The following is a 17,930-nucleotide window of genomic DNA, read 5'->3' as shown; positions in this document are numbered from 1 at the left end:
GGTCATAACTCACTTTTTACAGTCACATTGTAACTTTGAATGGTCTCTAAACATCTGTTGTAAGTCAAGGACTACCTATATATCATTCTGACTACCTAGATTTCCTTAAATCTGTCTTATGACAAAGGTGTTCCTTCTCTTTGTAGAACAGAAAGATTCTGTTTGAATAGGGTAGAAATGAAATATTAAAATAATGTCTTATTTTATACCAGTTTGCCTGATTAGGTCTGCCATATTTGAACTTCAGAAATCCAGACAAGCAATAAGTGGCAGCAGTTAGTTAGTGTTTTCTGTATTACTTTATACACATCTAGTGGTAATCCAGACTTTTTCAGTCTAGATATGGGAAGCACATATAATTCATCATTCAAAAACAGATATTTAATGGGATAATGAATGCATAATTAGCTAGTTCTGTATACTTAGGTGAGACAGCATTTCCTTGTAGGTGAGTGTGTAACTATTTTGCCTTCTGAATAAAAGCACATGCATTTTTTTACAAATAACATATATAATTTGCCTATAATTGGATCAAACAATTTGATTGATAATTGTCTGAAATATGGAATTTAATGAAAACAGAGAATGTTGGTTTTCAATAACAGCAAGTACCTTAGATATTTATTGTGCATTATGGTATTATTTACAAACAGAAAGAGGTGAAATGATTGTTCCCAAACAGCAATCTTTTATATCATATGAAAGTATTCAAGAACTGGAAAATCTTTAAATGTTACCAACTCTTTAGAGACTTGTTTCTTAACACCAATTTAAGTCACAATAATTAAAATTTATTAATGCTTAAAGTCAGATTCAAAGCAAGACATGATTGTATAGATGATTATGTTGTATAACTTAACAAGAAGCAGAATCGAGTAGTTGTACACCTGGGACAGCCACCCAAATCTAAAGGCAGATATATTAGATTATAACTCCCATTGGCATCTCAATAATTCTGGGAATCATTGCCCAATACATCTGAAAGAAGCCAGCTTGGTTTAGAAGCAGAAGAAGAAATATAAATACTATAAATCCAGCTGCTTTCCAGAAACATTTATATAGCTAATAAACATGCAGCTACTATGAATATTTGAATCACTTTTTATATAATTAGTACTCAAGCCATCCATGAATCTTCATTCAGCTTCTGCTCTGTCTTTTTCTTCATCTGAAAAATGTGGAACAGATTTCTTTGCCACAACGTTGTCCAATCTTTGTCCTTGTAGATATGGATTTACATTCTGAAAGATGAAATATTTTAAAACGCTTAGGAATGGGAAATAATCCAGATAAACAACCTAGAGCCTTCCACAGTATATGGGAAGGATGGGTGTTTACTCTTAAATACTCTTGTATTTAAAATTGTAGCTTAATGTTTTCTTCTTCAAAACTTCCTAAATGGAGCATGACTTCTATTTAATCAATGGACCAGATCTTATTTACTGAAGCAAAAGTGAGAGAAGAAAGTGGAAATATGAATTATAAAATTGAATGGTTTTACTGTTCTACACTCTAAGACAATGTTCATATGATAAGCTAAACTGTATGAACAGCTGTATGTTTACATTTATAATTAGGAAGGGGTATATTTTATTTATCAACCAGAACAAAGACAATCTTCATTCAGCATTTTGTTTCTCACAGGGCCAACCAGATGTGTTAAGGGTGCTACAAAAAAAAGATGGCACAATTTTAACCCAGAGTTAATACTGTGTCCTCAACAGCAACAGACTTTTATAGAACTGTCTTCCATGAGTTTACCTATTTTAAAGCTATCCAAATAAGTAGCAAGTTAAATTCTACGTATATAGTCTAGAGATAAGCCTGGGAAAATAGAAGGGTTGCACTTAATTTTCATTTAAAAAAATACATTGGCTTGGCTACGAGTATACCAAGAAATGCTACTTTAGCATGAAGAACTGTCTCACTTATCATAGATGTTTTCTGGAAGTAAGGACTAAGTCCAGCTTTTATATGCTATTCGTAACTATCTCAACAATCTGATTTTATTTGCAGTCTTGCCTGCTTCTACACTGGTAGTAAATGAAAACAATTTGTGTTCGAAAAATTACCCTTTTCTTTCTTTTCGGTTCACCCTTCATCTTCTCAAAGAGTAAATTCTTATTCTGTAAAACAAAAACAAAAAAGAATACAAAGTGTGGATCAGATTTGTAACTTCTTTTCAAGCAAGACTTTGTGCCATCTAAATATTATCATATGGATATTTTGGAAAGCATTTTTGTAGAGAATGCCATGTTGTTGAAAAGATAAACCACAAGAAAACAGTTGGATTACTACAGCTATTAATAAAATATTTGCTATTCTTTGGGGATCCTCAGTGTCATCAGCTATTACAAGAATAAGAATATATGGTGATTCTAAGTTACATGATGGTTTTAATTTTAGCTGTCTCAGTGAGGTAGGAGTAAGAATGGAAAAATATCAAGCATAGCAGGACAGAGGCTTTGTCTGAATGAGATCCTTTTCATTAAAAGGGAATCTGAGATATAGATCCACCCACATATTTACTGCCAGAGACAAGTGCAAGATGGGGACTTGCACTGATGGGAAGTCTGCCATAGATCCAAAGCCTTGGAAATCATTTATCAGTCAGACAAAGCAACAGTGTATTGGATAGACTATTAATATTGATTTAGTATATGGATGCCATTAAAATGGCAAGAACGGACTTGCCAGACTCTGAGACATAACTGCCTATTTTATGAAGTCTACATTTGGATTGTATCTAACTGTGTCTGTCCATAAGCAGAAAGATTATCACAGCTGGAACAGATTCTCCCTTTTCATGCTGCCCTGTGGACTACTTGGAAGGGGAGAAAGGAAAGAAAAGAAAAGTTCTATTGTAGGCATATGGATGTTCCCCTTAAGTTGTGATTTAAATATGTTTCTTATTACTATTTTAATTGCTTCCCTTGCCACTTTCTATTTTTAATTAATGTTACTGTTATAAATACTTTCTTCGTTTTAAAAAAGACCCTGATCTTCCTTTTCAGAAATAAACTGATCTAAAATTCTTTTAATATAATGAAGCCAAATTTGATTTGGGAAAAAGAAGAGTTTCACAATAATGGGAGAAGATGGCTATGACTTTCAGCTCCAACCTTTATAACTAATCCCACACATTGCTGTATTTCATAAATGTTGCAAGCTCAAGTACAGGCTGGAATGTCAGACACATGTGCCACAGATTTGATTTCCATTGGAATTAAAATGTGGACCCCAAAAAGGAAACGTTAAAGCAAAAAAGATTAGGAGGAACAATTCTGTTTTTAAAAAGCATAATGCTACATAGTGAACTATAATAAGGAGAGTTAACAAAATAATAATTCCTGAATGAAGTAAGGATTTCTGAGAAACAAATACTTTAACATGCTAAAGTGACTTCTGCCTAACTTAATCTGCTGGTGCTTCTCATATTAATTTAAGTCCAAGTTCACAAGACATAGCTTTTGTTTGACCTCAACTATTTCATCTCTGCTGTGCCAAAGAGACAAGGAAATGGGAATGAAGCTGGCCAAAGAGACATTCTTGGCTGCAATAATTTGTGCAAACTCACTTGGGGGAAAATCAATTTAACATGCAAAACACAACAGGAGACAAGTACTTTATTTCCTCTTAGAAGCGGTGTTTTATTTATAATTTCCCTTAACATACTGTTTCACCTAAATCTCCTTTACAAAAATAAGTTTTTTGACATTTTTAAAGATACACTGCAATTAATTTAAAAGCAGACTAAGAGCTAAAAAACCGCCTACTTTGCTCAATTGTTTTGGTTAAAGAAATATTTGATTTTGTTTGATTTTGTTTGGGTATATGTTAAGACCGTAACTAATGCAAATATACTGTAAGAGCAGGTAGCAGCAGAGTTCAGATAAGGTAATGTAACTGAAATAAAATCTCACTGCTGCAGTAAAGGTAAATCTGAAAATATAGCATGTCCTAGAAGTTCTGCAAAGAAAGCATTCTGACTTCTGGGTGAAATGTCTACCATCTTTTGATCCCATCTCTACCAAAGAGGAACTAATAGCATTAACGTTGTCCATGGGGTCGCGATGGGTTGGACACGACTTCGCAATTAACAACATCATCACAGGACTTGGTTTTAGAAAGAGCCAAGCGCATCACAACTTCAACCCTAAAATGTACACAAAATGAGGTTTGCAAAGAATGAACAGATGTCACAGGGTGACTTCAAATGTATATATTCAACACTCACAGATTTTGAACTACTTCTTACTGCATGCACATTAGCGTTATTACATCCACTTTGGACATCAAATAGTATCATCAAAGAATATCAACAAAACTAATATTGAAACACTAAGACCATTTCTGTTTTGTACATTTAATTTATATTCAGACATACTTTTAGACTGTAATTTAGATCTGTGAAGTATAATAAAAGGCATAAAGGAAAACAATACCATCTGAATTCAAGCTGCTTTCAAAGTAAGTTGGTAATTTGTTTGATGATGACTGCTAAAAAGTTAGTATAACAAATGAAAATTATTTGAAATAAATATAAATTATTATATTCTGAAAGTGTGGAATAAAATATATTGTAAAGTTGTCAGCTAATTTAAAGAAATAATTCCAATGTCAAATTTCTCTAAAATCTCACACATTTAAATGTATCATTTACAATGATAAATTATTTGTACAAATAACACTGTTAAATACATCCCATGAATCAGCATGTTTTTATGTTAAAAATAGAGTCACTGCTCCAAAATAACTTTTTGTGTTAGACAGAATATATATTCTGTAACTATAACTATATTAACTCTGTAATTAATATTCTGGAACTGGACCCTTACACATGATATTTAAACAACCTTAATTTTTGTTTGAAAAACAAAATGCTATACTTTCAAAAGGACTTGGGTAATCCTATTTAGAATTAACATGCTTTGTAAGATCTGGTCTGTCTATATCTGATGGAAAATCAGTTTGGATGCAGTAACAAAATAAGAATGTACAAAGGAGTATTTGTCCATGTAAAATACAGATAAGTCTGGTAGTTTATAAATGGATTCTACCTATTCCACTACCAGAAGGCCAAGTTGCAGGAATTTATTCATCCACTATTGTTATTAGAGTTTAAATGATTTCAATGCCTTAAAATACCTTGTATTAACTTTGGCTGGTATGTTACCTTTGAACTTACCTGTGCTAGACTTCACTGAGATTATTGCAATATGGTTGTTTCTTTCTTTTGTTCAGATTATTCTAAACATGGCAGCAACATTATGAACTGAGATAGGACAGTCAAACACCTCATTAACTGCATTTAAATTGAATTGCTGTTTCTATTTTTAAAGTTGTCTATAGTTTAAAAGACTCACACATAATACATACAAACTCCTTCAAAGTTTAAAATCTTCTTCCAAGTCTCTTTTTCAATTGCTCCCACTAAATGGGATCCTTCGAAAGAGTACAATTTCTATATTAGTCACTGTATTCTGAAAAGGGTTTGCCTGTTGCTGTACTTGAAATATTTTCAATACCATGTAAAGCAGTGGTTCTCAACCTTTCTAATGCCGCGACCCCATAATACAGTTCCCCATGTTGTGGTGACTCCCAACCACTTATACATCACCGGGTGCCAGGGGCGTGGCCAAAGAAAAGGGGGAAAAAATGGCGGACAGCCTTGTTTGGCGACCCCCGTGAAATGGTCATTTGACCCCAAATGGGGTCCCGACCCACAGGTTGAGAACCACTGATGTAAAGAGTTTTCATTTATAAAACTAATTTTAACAGCACATGTAAGGTATGGAAATCCTCAGACTAAATGCCCTTCAATTCTGAGATTACTCTGAGTTTCATTTTATTACTATGTTTATGCTGCTCTGTTGTACCAATTTTATGCTTATTATCTTATATCTTATAGCCGTGTGACGCAGTGGTTAGAATGCAGTATTGCAGACTACTTCTGCTGATTGCCAACAGTTCAGCAGTTCGATTCTCACTGGCTCAAGATTGATTCAGCCTTCCATCCTTCCGAGGTCCATAAAATGGGGACCCAATTGTTGGGGGTAATATGCTGACTCTGTAAACCACTTAGAGATGGCTGAAAAGCACTGTGAAGCGGTATATAAGTCTAAGTGCTATTGCTATTTTGTTTTTTAAATTATTTTTACATTTCTTTATTACACATTGCCTAAGTTCTTTAGATTACTGGATAGTATATAAATGCCATAGGTAATGAGCAATAAAATCTTCCAATCAAGATTAAGGAAGTTCAGTCCACTAATTTCAGTGATAAAATTTAGTATATGTCTAGTAATTACAGCATCCAAGTGAATTTCAAGGGACTCTGGTGGGAAATACTTTAAATCACAGCAATGTATTTGTGGTCACAAGCAAGTGCTTTATAGTTCTCAAAGCAGTAGTACAAGAACAAATTATCTGAGTTGGCATAAATGAATCATTTGAGTTAAACATCTGGTACATTTACCAAAGATTGCAACATTAATCAAGCCCGTACAAAAAAAGGGAGAATTTTTGTTGACTGCCTAAAATCGCTAAGAATCATGTAAGAATTGGCAATGTAAACATAAAGTGGAATCAGCTGTATTTGTTGCATCATTATCTTGGACTTTAAGTAGAAGAAATATTCCCAACCACTGCATTTGACCATAGCAGAGATAGATAATCCTTGCAATGCTACTTCTTTATTTTCTGTAACATTGTTGTTTACACGCACACACATCCTTATAATGTATGTAAATTAAAGTATAGGGTATTTTTTTCATAAATAAGGTCTTTCAGACAACATTTATTAAAATACACGGACACAGAAATATTTTATTAATAGTTAAATAACAGAACATTTAACTGATTGAGCACTTATTTATAGGCTTATAAAAAATAAACACGATTTACATACCCATTTACTAATGCTTGGGTAGTCATGTTCTGGATCAAAAAGATGCTGATGAAGTTGATAGTCTTTGCTGAACTCTGCTGTGTCTGGTGTGTTTTCAAGACATCCATCATCAACTACAAAACATTTTGGAGAACCTGAGCAGTTTCTCATGTTTAAAATTTATTTTTTAAAAAATATATACCAGAAACATATGCAATTAATTTTACTTAAAAAGTATGGGAGATGAAAAAAAAATACACTTTTCTTCAAAACAGGACTCTTGGAGTAGTTAAATAATTTCCACAGTTCTTTGGAGCAGATACAAAGTAAAACTAATTTCTCCTAGGATCATAGGAGGGTTAAAAACTACAATAAACAGATGCTTGGATATTAATCCAGCAATGTATATTTATATTTGTACTTACAGACATTTCTATGCTACACAAATCTTTAATATTTTGTTGTATGGTTGATTGTAGCCCAAACTGAGAATTTATAGAGATTCCCGACCACTACCCAGAATATTTATGTGCATATTGGGTATAACTGTCGTAATCATATGAGATAATGCAGTTATTTAAATCTTAAGGTGATTGACTTCTTTAGTTCAGAAAATGAGAACTTGTCCATTAGGTAAAAGATAGGTGGTCAAGACTGAAAGGTAATTCATTGTGATCTTATTACCATACCTCATCAGCCTGGTTAAGTAGACCAGACTAGGAAAACTAGAACTAGATAGACTTGATTTAATACTTAAATATAATAATTATATAAATACATTCTGTATGTATCATTTCTTAGCCTTTGATTCTTTCCTATAAAAAAACTAGTATCTTAGAAGTAGAATATTATTTTGGATTCTTTAATCTGTATAATTGTGCATGTAATTTTCTGATGAAAAAATCTGAATTATTTAACAGTATAACTTAGATCTAGTTCCTCAGTATAAAGCTATATCAAATCCTGTAGTGAGTTCATACAACTTACCTGTTTTTCCAATTGGGCAAGGATTTGGAGGATCTGGATATCCCTGATCTTCACTAAAATCCTTTGGTATGTTATCACCTGTCAACTCAGCTACAATGTTTGGAATATTCCCATAAGGACCCAAATGCTGCAAACCTTCATGGGCACCACCTGATAAACACAAATTGCACACAAATTACAATGAGTTTGAAAAAAATTACCATTCTTTTCATGAGTTTGATTAAACATAAAATCAAATCTTATGTTCATCTCCTAACTTCAGTGGACATCACTTAAGCAGGGCACAAAACCCACTATCTGCTTCTTCTTAACATCATTCCATATTCATTTCTCTTAAGACAATGTATTATGTCTAGTTAGTTGCTACACTTACACTAGGCATTTGAAATTAAAATTAAACCATGGTCAGCAATGGCAGAAAGCCACAACATAATTGTTAAAATGGGAGACTCTATAATAGTCTAAAGAACAAAGGCATGATATAAAGTGGTCTATGAATGTGATGAAAACAGAGATAGTTTACCAGGATAGATTCGAAAAAATGAATGGTCTCAGTGTAAAATAGCTATGGTTTCCTCAGCTCCTACTTTTACTATTATATATTCTTTTTTTTGCACTCTGCATAAAATTGCTTATCCTAGGAAGAAATAGTGGGATGATTGTGTGTGTGTGTGTCTAAAATTGTCACCATTATTTTAAAAAAATTCCCAGATACTGAATTAGTCAGTCGTCTGGATTAGTTAGGCTACATTTTTCTATCTATTTTAAGAATTCAACTTATGATTAACCAATGAAAGTCACAACCAATAGCCAGCATGGATTTGTTAAAAACAGGTCATGCCAAACCAATCTTATTTCATTCTTTGATAAAGTGACTAAACTAGTAGACCAGCAAAATGCTGTTGATGTAGTACACTTAGATTTCAGTAAGGCATTTGATAAAGTAGACCACAACCTACTCCTTGGTAAGCTAGAAAAAGATGGAATAGACAGCATCACCACCAGATGGATCTGTAGCTGGCTGTCAAACCATACTCAACAAGTAGTCCTCAATGGCACTACATCCACATGGAGAGAGGTAAGCAGTGGGGTACCACAAGGTTCTGTCTTAGGCCCAATACTCTTCAATATCTTCCTAAATGACTTAGATGAGGGAATTGAAGGGAAACTCATCAAATTTGCAGATGACACCAAATTGACAGGAGTAGCCAACAAACCAGAAGACAAACTCAGGATCCAAAAAGATCTAGACAAACTTGAACAATGGGCCCTATCCAACAAAATGAGTTTTAATGTGGAAAAAAGTGAAGTTTTACATTTAGGAAGGAAAAATCAAAGGTAAAAGTACAGTTTGGGCGAGACCTGGCTTAAAAACAGTAACTGTGAGAGGGACATTGGAGTCCTAGTGGACAATCACTTGACTATGAGCCAGCAGTGTGCAGCAGCAACCAAAAAAGCTAATACAATTCTGGGTTGTATAAACAGAGGCATAGAATCAAAATACTAGTACTTTGTACTAGTACTAGCGAAGTATTCGTACCACTAGTACTAGCGAAGTATTCGTACTTTACAAAGCCCTAGTAAGACCACACCTGGAATATTGCAACCAATTTTGGTCTCCATATCACAAAAAAGATTTTGAGAGTTTGGAAAAAATTCAGAGAAGAGCAACTAAGGTGATCAAATCCTAGAGACTAAAACGTATAAAGAACGGCTGCGGGACTTGGGTTTGGCTAGTCTAAAGAAAAGAAGAAATTGGGAAGACATGATAGCAGTGTTCCAGTATCTGAGGGGCTGCCACAAGGAAGATGGGAATCACATTGTTCACCAGAGCACCAGAGGGCAGGATGAGAAACAATGGTTGGAAACTGATCAAAGAGAGAAGCAACCTGGAATTAAGGAGAAACTTTCTGACAGTGAGGACAATCAATCAGTAGAACAGTTTGCCTTCAGAAATCATGGGCGCTCCATCACTGGAGATTTTTAAGAAGAGGCTAGACAATCACCTGTCTGAGATGGTATAAGTTTTCGTGCTTGAGCAGGGGGCTGGACTAGAAGACCTCCTCCAATGTCCCTTCCAGCTCTATTCCATCCCATTCTATTCTATTCTATTCTATTCTATTCTATTCTATTCTATTCTATTCTATTCTATTCTATTCTATTCTATGAACAGGTACTTATAGACAGGCTTTATTGAGTCATTAAAAATCTACCTTTCTTGTGTACCAATTTTGGTGCAGAGACCCAGTTTGGTGTTGTGATTAAGCATCAGGCTATTAACTGGAAGTCTGTGAGTTTTAGTTCCACTTTAAGTACAAAGCCTGTTGGATGTCATGCTTTGCCAGGAAACATTGCAGGGACTAATCCAAGCAGTTGCCAGGAATCAACATTGATTTGAAGGCATAAAATAAAATAAATAAAATACAAATGCCAAGAAAATGCCCACATATGTCAATCCTCTGATATATCTAGTAGAGTTGACAATGTTACAATATTCTACCATATAAAGAGAAGGGCAGGATAGAAACATTTTTTTCCATGCAATTTTAAAAGTGTACAATAGCCACTATAAAACAGCCAGGTATACAGTGAACCCAGATACACAAGTGTATGTTAAAAATTAAGACTTGTATAGCAGAGCAAATTTGTTTTCACCTCCTATTTTGAAAATCATTTGCACTCCATTACATCTACATGTAACTACAAGTCTAAGGCTTTTAATGTCTTGGCAGCAATAACTGTTCACTTTATTCATTAGCCATGACTGCTACCTGCTCATTGAGCAGGAGTCATAAATCTAGCAGGACCCTCAGACTAGGCACCGGATCAGTGTGTGACAATGTAGTATTGTTGAATATCAGTATTGTTGAAATGAAGATCAAACATCTCCACACTTAAAATATGTTGAAAAAACATAGAAAACTGATGGCAGAAAAAGACCTAGTGGTCCATAGAGTCTGTACTTTAAGTTTTTATTTCTTTTTGTTTACTTCTTAATTTTATTTATTTAATTTATTATTATCATCATCATCACCATCATCTTGTTGTCGAGGTTCCAACTGACAAACCCAACCAAGCAAACACTTTTGAGACGTTTGAATCTCTTAATGTAAAACTTTATTGAGTACATCATTTTGGCACTAATGAAAACAAATCCAGCTCTGGCAAGACTCCTTCCAAACCCATATAGTAAAAGCATTAAATTCTCCTTCCTCTGTGGGGTCACATTGCCCAATCAAGTGGGAAAATATTGTTATGAGAAAGCATCTCTAGGTCTGGCCAGACACCTGGTGTAATGTCCTTGAGTCTCACGGTCTGCCTTCTTAATCTTTGAAGTCTGCATTCCAAACCTCTCTCTTCCTCCCAAGTTCATTGGCAAGCTGAGAAGCAATATTTCTTGCACCAGCAAAACCATGCTTCAAAACTTGACACTTGTTTTATTTTTTCTTCATGTTTTTAATTTTTTTGTTGGATGATAGACATATATTTATCCCAAGCATTTTAAACTCAGTTGTTGATGATTGACCTCCTTGGTTCCAAGCTTCCACTACTCTTTCTGGGAAAAAATACTTTTAACATTACTTTTGAACTTCCTTTATTTAAAGTTTTAAATGTTTGCCAACATTTCCCTGACTAATACACAAAGTCATTTTTTTCTACCCATATATATTTTAGCTTCTTTCAGTTCAAGATCCCACAAGTCATCACCTCAGTGTCTCTCTTTTTCCCAGAAGACAGTAAAAAAACCCACCTCTGATGTTAACATCTTCTTTCTGCACTCTTAAATACCTCCATAGATTGTGCAAATCATTTTCTTCATGAAACATCATGAACTGTTTATCTTGTGAGGGAGAAGAATGGCAGAAGCAAGCTCTGATTGCTTTCTTACAGACAGTAATTCAAATACCCCATTCCTTCTTGCATTGCATTTTTGACGTTAGGCTTACTGGAAACTCGCAAATCCAGAATCAAAATAATGCAGGATGGAATGTGACACTTGCTATCACAACATGTGAACAATTGCCCACTTGATAAATCAGGAAATAGTAGCTGGGAAAGAATAGACATGGGGAGTAACAATCTAATGCACCAAAAGCCGATTCTGCAAAGAATCTTCATTTCAGCCTTAGTCACCTACAGATTCTCTAGTCTGCCAAACTGTATACAGCATCAATTGCTAAAACTTGCTGGAAATTAGTTTCAAAGTTGTCAGAATATCTCTCTTACACCCCACTTTGCCCCTGCCATCTATGTCAACTTGGTAACTGGAATCACCATGCACTTCATCTCTTTTCCTGTCTCAGTCCTGGAAGATTTATTTTCCTCAAAGTTTCTCTAAAATATATACAACTGATGGAAATGATTCTCCAAAGATGTGTGAAGCTAATGATGCATTGATATGCATGACAGTCTGCTACTCTGTTATACATTTTAAGGATTCAGAAAATGTGGGCTATGACCACCAGGATTGCCAATTTTTTAGGCTCAGGGCTATGCAAGACAAAACAGAAATCAAAGCCAGAGGCAAGTTGCTTCTAAAACTTGCTTCCTTTTGCCTGGACAAGCCCACCTGGGACAGCTTTGGTATCCCAATGTTTGAAAATGTCTGTGATGCAGAGATTAAACTTGAATTATTAAAAAATAAACAGTATATTTCATCCTTGCTTAACTATAAACATGACGAAGTTCTATAATTGCTTGTAATCATAGAGTGATGGAATTGCAGGATTGCAGAGGCTGAGAAGCCTGCCTTATGTGATAGAAGGAATTCAGTGGCTTTGTATCAAATATCTGTTCTTATTTCATAAGCAATTTGTTTTAAAGGTTTTGCTTTTTCTAGCAAGCTTTTCAGACTGGCAAGCTCTATAAATGATGTAAATGGTGGACGGTTATAGAATAAAAAAAACAGGAGAAAAGGCAATGAAAAATAAATCCCTGTTGCTGGTGCGGGAAATTACAATATGTTTTTGATATTCTCACTTTAAATTTTAACAGCGTTCAGATAAAATGTATCAGATCTGATTATTTAATATTCATTTAAAGGCTTGATCAGCAATACCCAACTGTAAGTTCTCTGTAACAATGTATCTGAATATTCAATTTTTATTTTAAATGCATCAGGTATGGGATGAGCTGCTGAAATTTTCTCTGTATTTTTTTGTACTCCTGAAGTAGAAAATTCCCTTCATGAATATTTGAGAATAGCATATTTTCCAAGTGCTCTTCTGAAATGCTGAAATAATACAAAATAAAATAGAAATAATATTGACACAAAGAATCGACGAATCTGATTGGTTTCCTTCCCAGGAGAGGTTGTAGAACTATCAGCTAATCATCATCAAACCAAAATATTATCAGAATTATAATACTGTATGACTTTACAATATTGTATCTTTACAATACTCTGCCCTTAAAACATAAGTTTTCTCTGAATATTCTGGCTCTGAAGATACTGCTTCCATATACAGAACAAAATATAGGATCAGGCACGGGTTTTCCATTAGTATGCAATCAACATAAATAAGAATTTTGTAGGAAACATGCTTGATGGTGATTTTATCTCCATCGTCTTGTATGCAACACATTTTTATTAAATGTCTATGGAGACATTTTCAGTCATCCAGGTCATGGTTGTCCCAAAGGTTTTTTTTCAAAATGCAACTGGACTTTATGTTTCCTTGAAGACATGAAAAACAAAGTCCAATTGCCTTTGAAAAAGCACCATTGGGACATTCTTATTAAATATTACAATCTAATTCAGCCTTATACAAAGCAAATCTTACTGAGGATTATTATAAGTTATTTCTAGATAGGCTTGCCTAGGAATTCATTGCAACATTTACTCTTAATTTTGACAATCCCCCAGTTTCAATTTATACCAATAGTTACGTATCTCTAAATGACCTTGAATGATTGTACACAGCAGTTTAAATATGAAGTAGGGTCACTGACATCTCTAATATGCTTATTTTTTTCTTGTAAAGGAATGAAAGAAAATCTTCCCAAAAAAGTGTGTTAGTAGCAGATAAATTGCTGTTAACAGAGAATGATTTGTATTGCAAACAACTTAGATGTTATTCCATTACATCCTTATAAAACCATTTGGCTTCCACTCAATTCTTGAGAGGCAGTGCGCCATCTGCTGATTAAAATGTACAAAATACAGTTTTTAACAGAAGTCTAGTTTGTACATCCAGTACTCAACAGCCACCTAATGTTGAAACAAAGAACAACACAGCATTGATCCGGAAAGCGTGTTGGAAAATATATATATATACATATACATACATACATATGTATATGTAGGCTTTAGCTTCGTGCTTCGAGGAGCACGAAGCTGAAAACACCAACCTGAAGATGACGAATGGGACAAATGGGACTTCGTCAAAACGTCGCCAAGACACTTACAATTTTACGCAGGAGAAAACCCGAATAACCAAAGACCTACATACATACATACATACATACATACATACATACATATATATATATATATATACACACACACACACACACACACACATACATACATACATGTCCCAAATCAACCAGTCTAAATAAACAAAGTTATTTAAAATGCCTAGGCAATCTAACAGATTTTGATTAGTCAAAATGTAATGTAATACAAGGTTAGTCCTGTAGATATTGCAGTGTTGTTTTATATTTTATAATTCCCAGCCATCAGGTTTGTTGGCTTTGCTTTCTTGGAATAATGAACACTTTTGTCCAATGATGAATCTGGAAATCACCAGATCAAGGAAAGGGTTTTATGTAATTCCCTAATATATAAAATAGGGGATACTATAAAAGCTATAAAAATGTTCCCATGTTGGCTGAGAATCCTGGAAACAGTAGTCCAACAAATCTGGGGGTAATACATTTGGGGAACATCAGGATAGAATGTCAATTATTAAAATAATAATTTCATTAATAATTCAGAGAGATAAATGTTTACCTTCAATATTTTGTGGGCCTATGAGATTCATTGCTTGATGGGCTGGATATTCCACTCTGGGTCTTGCAATGCCCAACTGTTCCATCACGCCATGCAGAAGTCTTTGGATGTCAGCTTCAGAAACTCTGTCTGAGCTCCTAGCACTGTGACTGAAAGTTAAAGCCAGCCTGCAGGCCAGCAGAAGTAACAGGTTGCAGAGCAAGGTTGAAGTCATGGCGATACCCATCTATATTTTGTCACCTATGCAAAGACAACAAGGAACTCGGTGAATGATGAAATGAAATGCCATGTTCCTTCTTTTCCCCAACACCTGAATTATGTTCTGGAGTGGGCATTTGGGGAAGGCTGCTATAGAAGGGATCTTTAATACAAACATTACAACAAATATCAAATATCAAAAGTCAAATTCATTATTATCTATTTCCACATGAACCAAAAGGTAAGTGATGATGGCCTGGTAAAATCAATTTGAAAACTGATATTCAGTTTCTCAGAGGCTTTATGAGGAAGCCTGCAATCTATTCATTGAATTCTATCCAGTTTTTTCTTTATTTAGTTATCAACTTCACGGTTCTGAGAGGCTGTAGCAAATGCAAAGAAGAGGCTGGGACCTCAGACTTTGGGCTGCTCACTTCCAAATTAGCAGGATTTCAAAATTTGGTCCTAGTCTGTTTCTAAGCACCAATCACTTTCCAATGAAATATTATGGTGCCCTTTCTCTCTTCCAAGCTGTGCTGTGCATTTAATATGGGAAAGGCTAGGAAACAGCTTCTCAAATACGTCAAAAGGCTGGCAGCCTATCACATTCACTACATCAATTAAATATTATCGTCTCTTTGGCTTTCTGCCCCCATTTGGCTTTGCTTCCTGGAGACCGAAGACTCCATTTAGTAGTTCCCTCAAACGGGATTCCTTCAAATGGCAGCAGCGATTAATCAGAGAAAATCTAACAAACGAAGCTGCTGTCAATCTTGTGTTCCTAAACATTTGCAATCAAACCTTCAATTCGGCTTCTTCACAATGCATGCTGGGAAAAGTCATGTCCTATTTCTGCACCATTATTATTATAAAAGAAAGGGGAGGAAGGACAGAAAGAGAGCGCACATGGGGAAATATTCACTAATACTCGTTTTAGCCTGATGCAGACAGGATTTGTGGTCATTTTACTGTTTCCAATTTAACTGGTTCCTAGGTGCATTTCTCCCCTTCTGTATTTCCCCCAAAGATACAGATAATTTCACCAGATAGGAATCGGCTAAGAATAAAGGTCGGTGTGACCCCTCCCCTTGCCTTTCTATTTAACTCCTCCGAGAACTGTATTGTTTCTCTTGCACTGGAAATTTTTAAAAAGACCACCTTGCCATAAAATCGAGAACGATGCTAACAGTAAATAGGAGTAAAGAATAGCCAGCCCATGGCAATTTCTTTCCGTCGCAGATGCCGCACAATATAAAAACCGTAGCCCGCCACTTCTCTCCCCCCCCCCACCCACCTGCCCTTCCCTCTCTCTGAGCCGCCCGGGCATCCCTGAAGCTGCCAAGAACCGTCGGGCGTTGCACTCACCGCTTCGATCCGTTGAGCGAGGGTGGCTGCGTTCTTCTGGCCCGAGTGCGGCTCGCTTGCCCAGGCGCGACGCCGGAGGAGAAGCAACGCCTGAACACGTGCGCTGGGGGAGCTCCGTGGTCACAGCTTTTCCTCTGCCATCCTCCTACCTCCACCACCACCACCCCCCCGCCCGTCCGCTCTTGCTGTCTTTTTCTTCCGCCCGTGGCGTGTGCGTGAATGGTTGCCAGGATTCCCGGAGGTAGATCGCAACCCGACAGCTGGGCTTTTCGCACCCCATTGCATAGACGGCGGGGAAGGGCCTCCAAGCAAGGATGCCCAAGCCGGCTTTGTCTGCCTTTTTTTTGTTGTTGTTGTTGCTAATGTCTCTGGAGTTGATCCTTTCAGATAGAGGGATGAATATATATGGATTTATTTATAGAAATGAAATTCAAGTAAGTCAGCATTAGTCAGCCAACGTCAACCTTCTCCTGCTGCTAGTATAAATGTGTTGGACTAGAATTGCCATCATAAATTGAGGACAGTTGAGCAAATATCATTTATTTTCCGGTCTCACATACTTTACAATTAGTTTGCCAGACAAATTTTATTGCATTCTTTGACCAAGTGACAAAATTAGTGGACCAGAGGAAGGCTGTGGATATAATTTACTTAGACTTCAGTAAGGCATTTGACAAAGTAGACCACAACCTACTACTTGATAAGATAGAAAAATGCGGGTTAGACAGCATCACCACCAGATGGATCCGCAGCTGGCTGACTGGCCATACTCAGCGAGTGGTCCTCAATGGAACTGCATCTATATGGAGGGAAGTGTGTAGTGGGGTGCCCCAGGGATCTGTTCTGGGCCCAGTGCTCTTCAACATCTTCATCAACGATTTGGACAAGGGGATAGATGGGGAACTCATCAAATTTGCAGATAACACCAAGCTGGCAGGAATAGCCAACACTCCAGAAGACAGGCTTAGGATACAAGAGGATCTGGACAGACTTGAATACTGGGCACTATCTAACAAAATGAAATTCAATGGTGAAAAAAGTAAGGTTCTACATTTAGGCAAGAAAAACCAAATGCACAGGTATAGTATAGGGGACACCTTGCTCAATAGTAGTAACTGTGAGAGGGATCTCGGAGTCCTAGTGGACAATCATTTAAATATGAGCCAGCAGTGTGCTGCAGCTGCCAAAAAAGCCAACACAGTGCTAGGCTGCATTAACAGAGAGATAGAATCAAGATCACGTGAAGTATTAATACCACTTTACAATGCCTTGGTAAGGCCACACTTGGAATACTGCATCCAGTTTTGGTCACCACGATGTAAAAAAGATGTTGAGACTCTAGAAAGAGTACAGAGAAGAGCAACAAAGATGATTAGGGGACTGGAGGCTAAAACACATAAGGAAAGGCTGCTGGAATTGGGTATGTATAGTTTAACAAAGCGAAGGACGAGGGGGACATGATAGCAGTGTCCCAATATCTCAGGGGCTGCCACAAAGAAGAGGGAGTTAAGCTATTTTCCAAGGCGCCTGAAGGCA

The 17,930-nt window shown here is 36.0% G+C and overlaps 1 protein-coding gene across 1 annotated transcript; it reads right to left on the bottom strand.

Moving 5' to 3' along the window:
- Nucleotides 1-592: 592 nt before the first annotated feature.
- SCG5 (secretogranin V) lies at nt 593-16,558 on the bottom strand. Its single transcript, XM_039347341.1, has 6 exons — nt 16,395-16,558; nt 14,832-15,071; nt 7,877-8,026; nt 6,911-7,023; nt 2,073-2,126; nt 593-1,241 (listed from the first exon to the last, which is right to left on the bottom strand). Exons 2-6 carry the CDS (start codon nt 15,055-15,057, stop codon nt 1,137-1,139), a joined length of 648 nt encoding a protein of 215 aa, XP_039203275.1. The 5' UTR covers nt 15,058-15,071; nt 16,395-16,558; the 3' UTR covers nt 593-1,136.
- Between the last annotated feature and the right edge of the window lie 1,372 nt (nt 16,559-17,930).

Source organism: Crotalus tigris, unplaced genomic scaffold (genome assembly GCF_016545835.1).
Source record: "Crotalus tigris isolate CLP2741 ecotype Arizona unplaced genomic scaffold, ASM1654583v1 scf7180000018064.1731613, whole genome shotgun sequence".
Taxonomy (NCBI): Eukaryota; Metazoa; Chordata; class Lepidosauria; order Squamata; family Viperidae; genus Crotalus; species Crotalus tigris.
This window is presented reverse-complemented; position numbering and strand designations above follow the sequence as displayed.

Bases quoted from the DNA above. Each gene is read 5' to 3' on its own strand.
- SCG5 (XM_039347341.1), bottom strand. From the start codon at position 15,057: ATGGGTATCGCCATGACTTCAACCTTGCTCTGCAACCTGTTACTTCTG. The intron at 8,027-14,831 runs GTAAACATTTAT...TGTGTTTATCAG, and splicing joins AGGCCCACAAAATATTGAAG to GTGGTGCCCATGAAGGTTTG. The intron at 7,024-7,876 runs GTAAGTTGTATG...AATGTTTTGTAG, and splicing joins TTGCCCAATTGGAAAAACAG to TTGATGATGGATGTCTTGAA.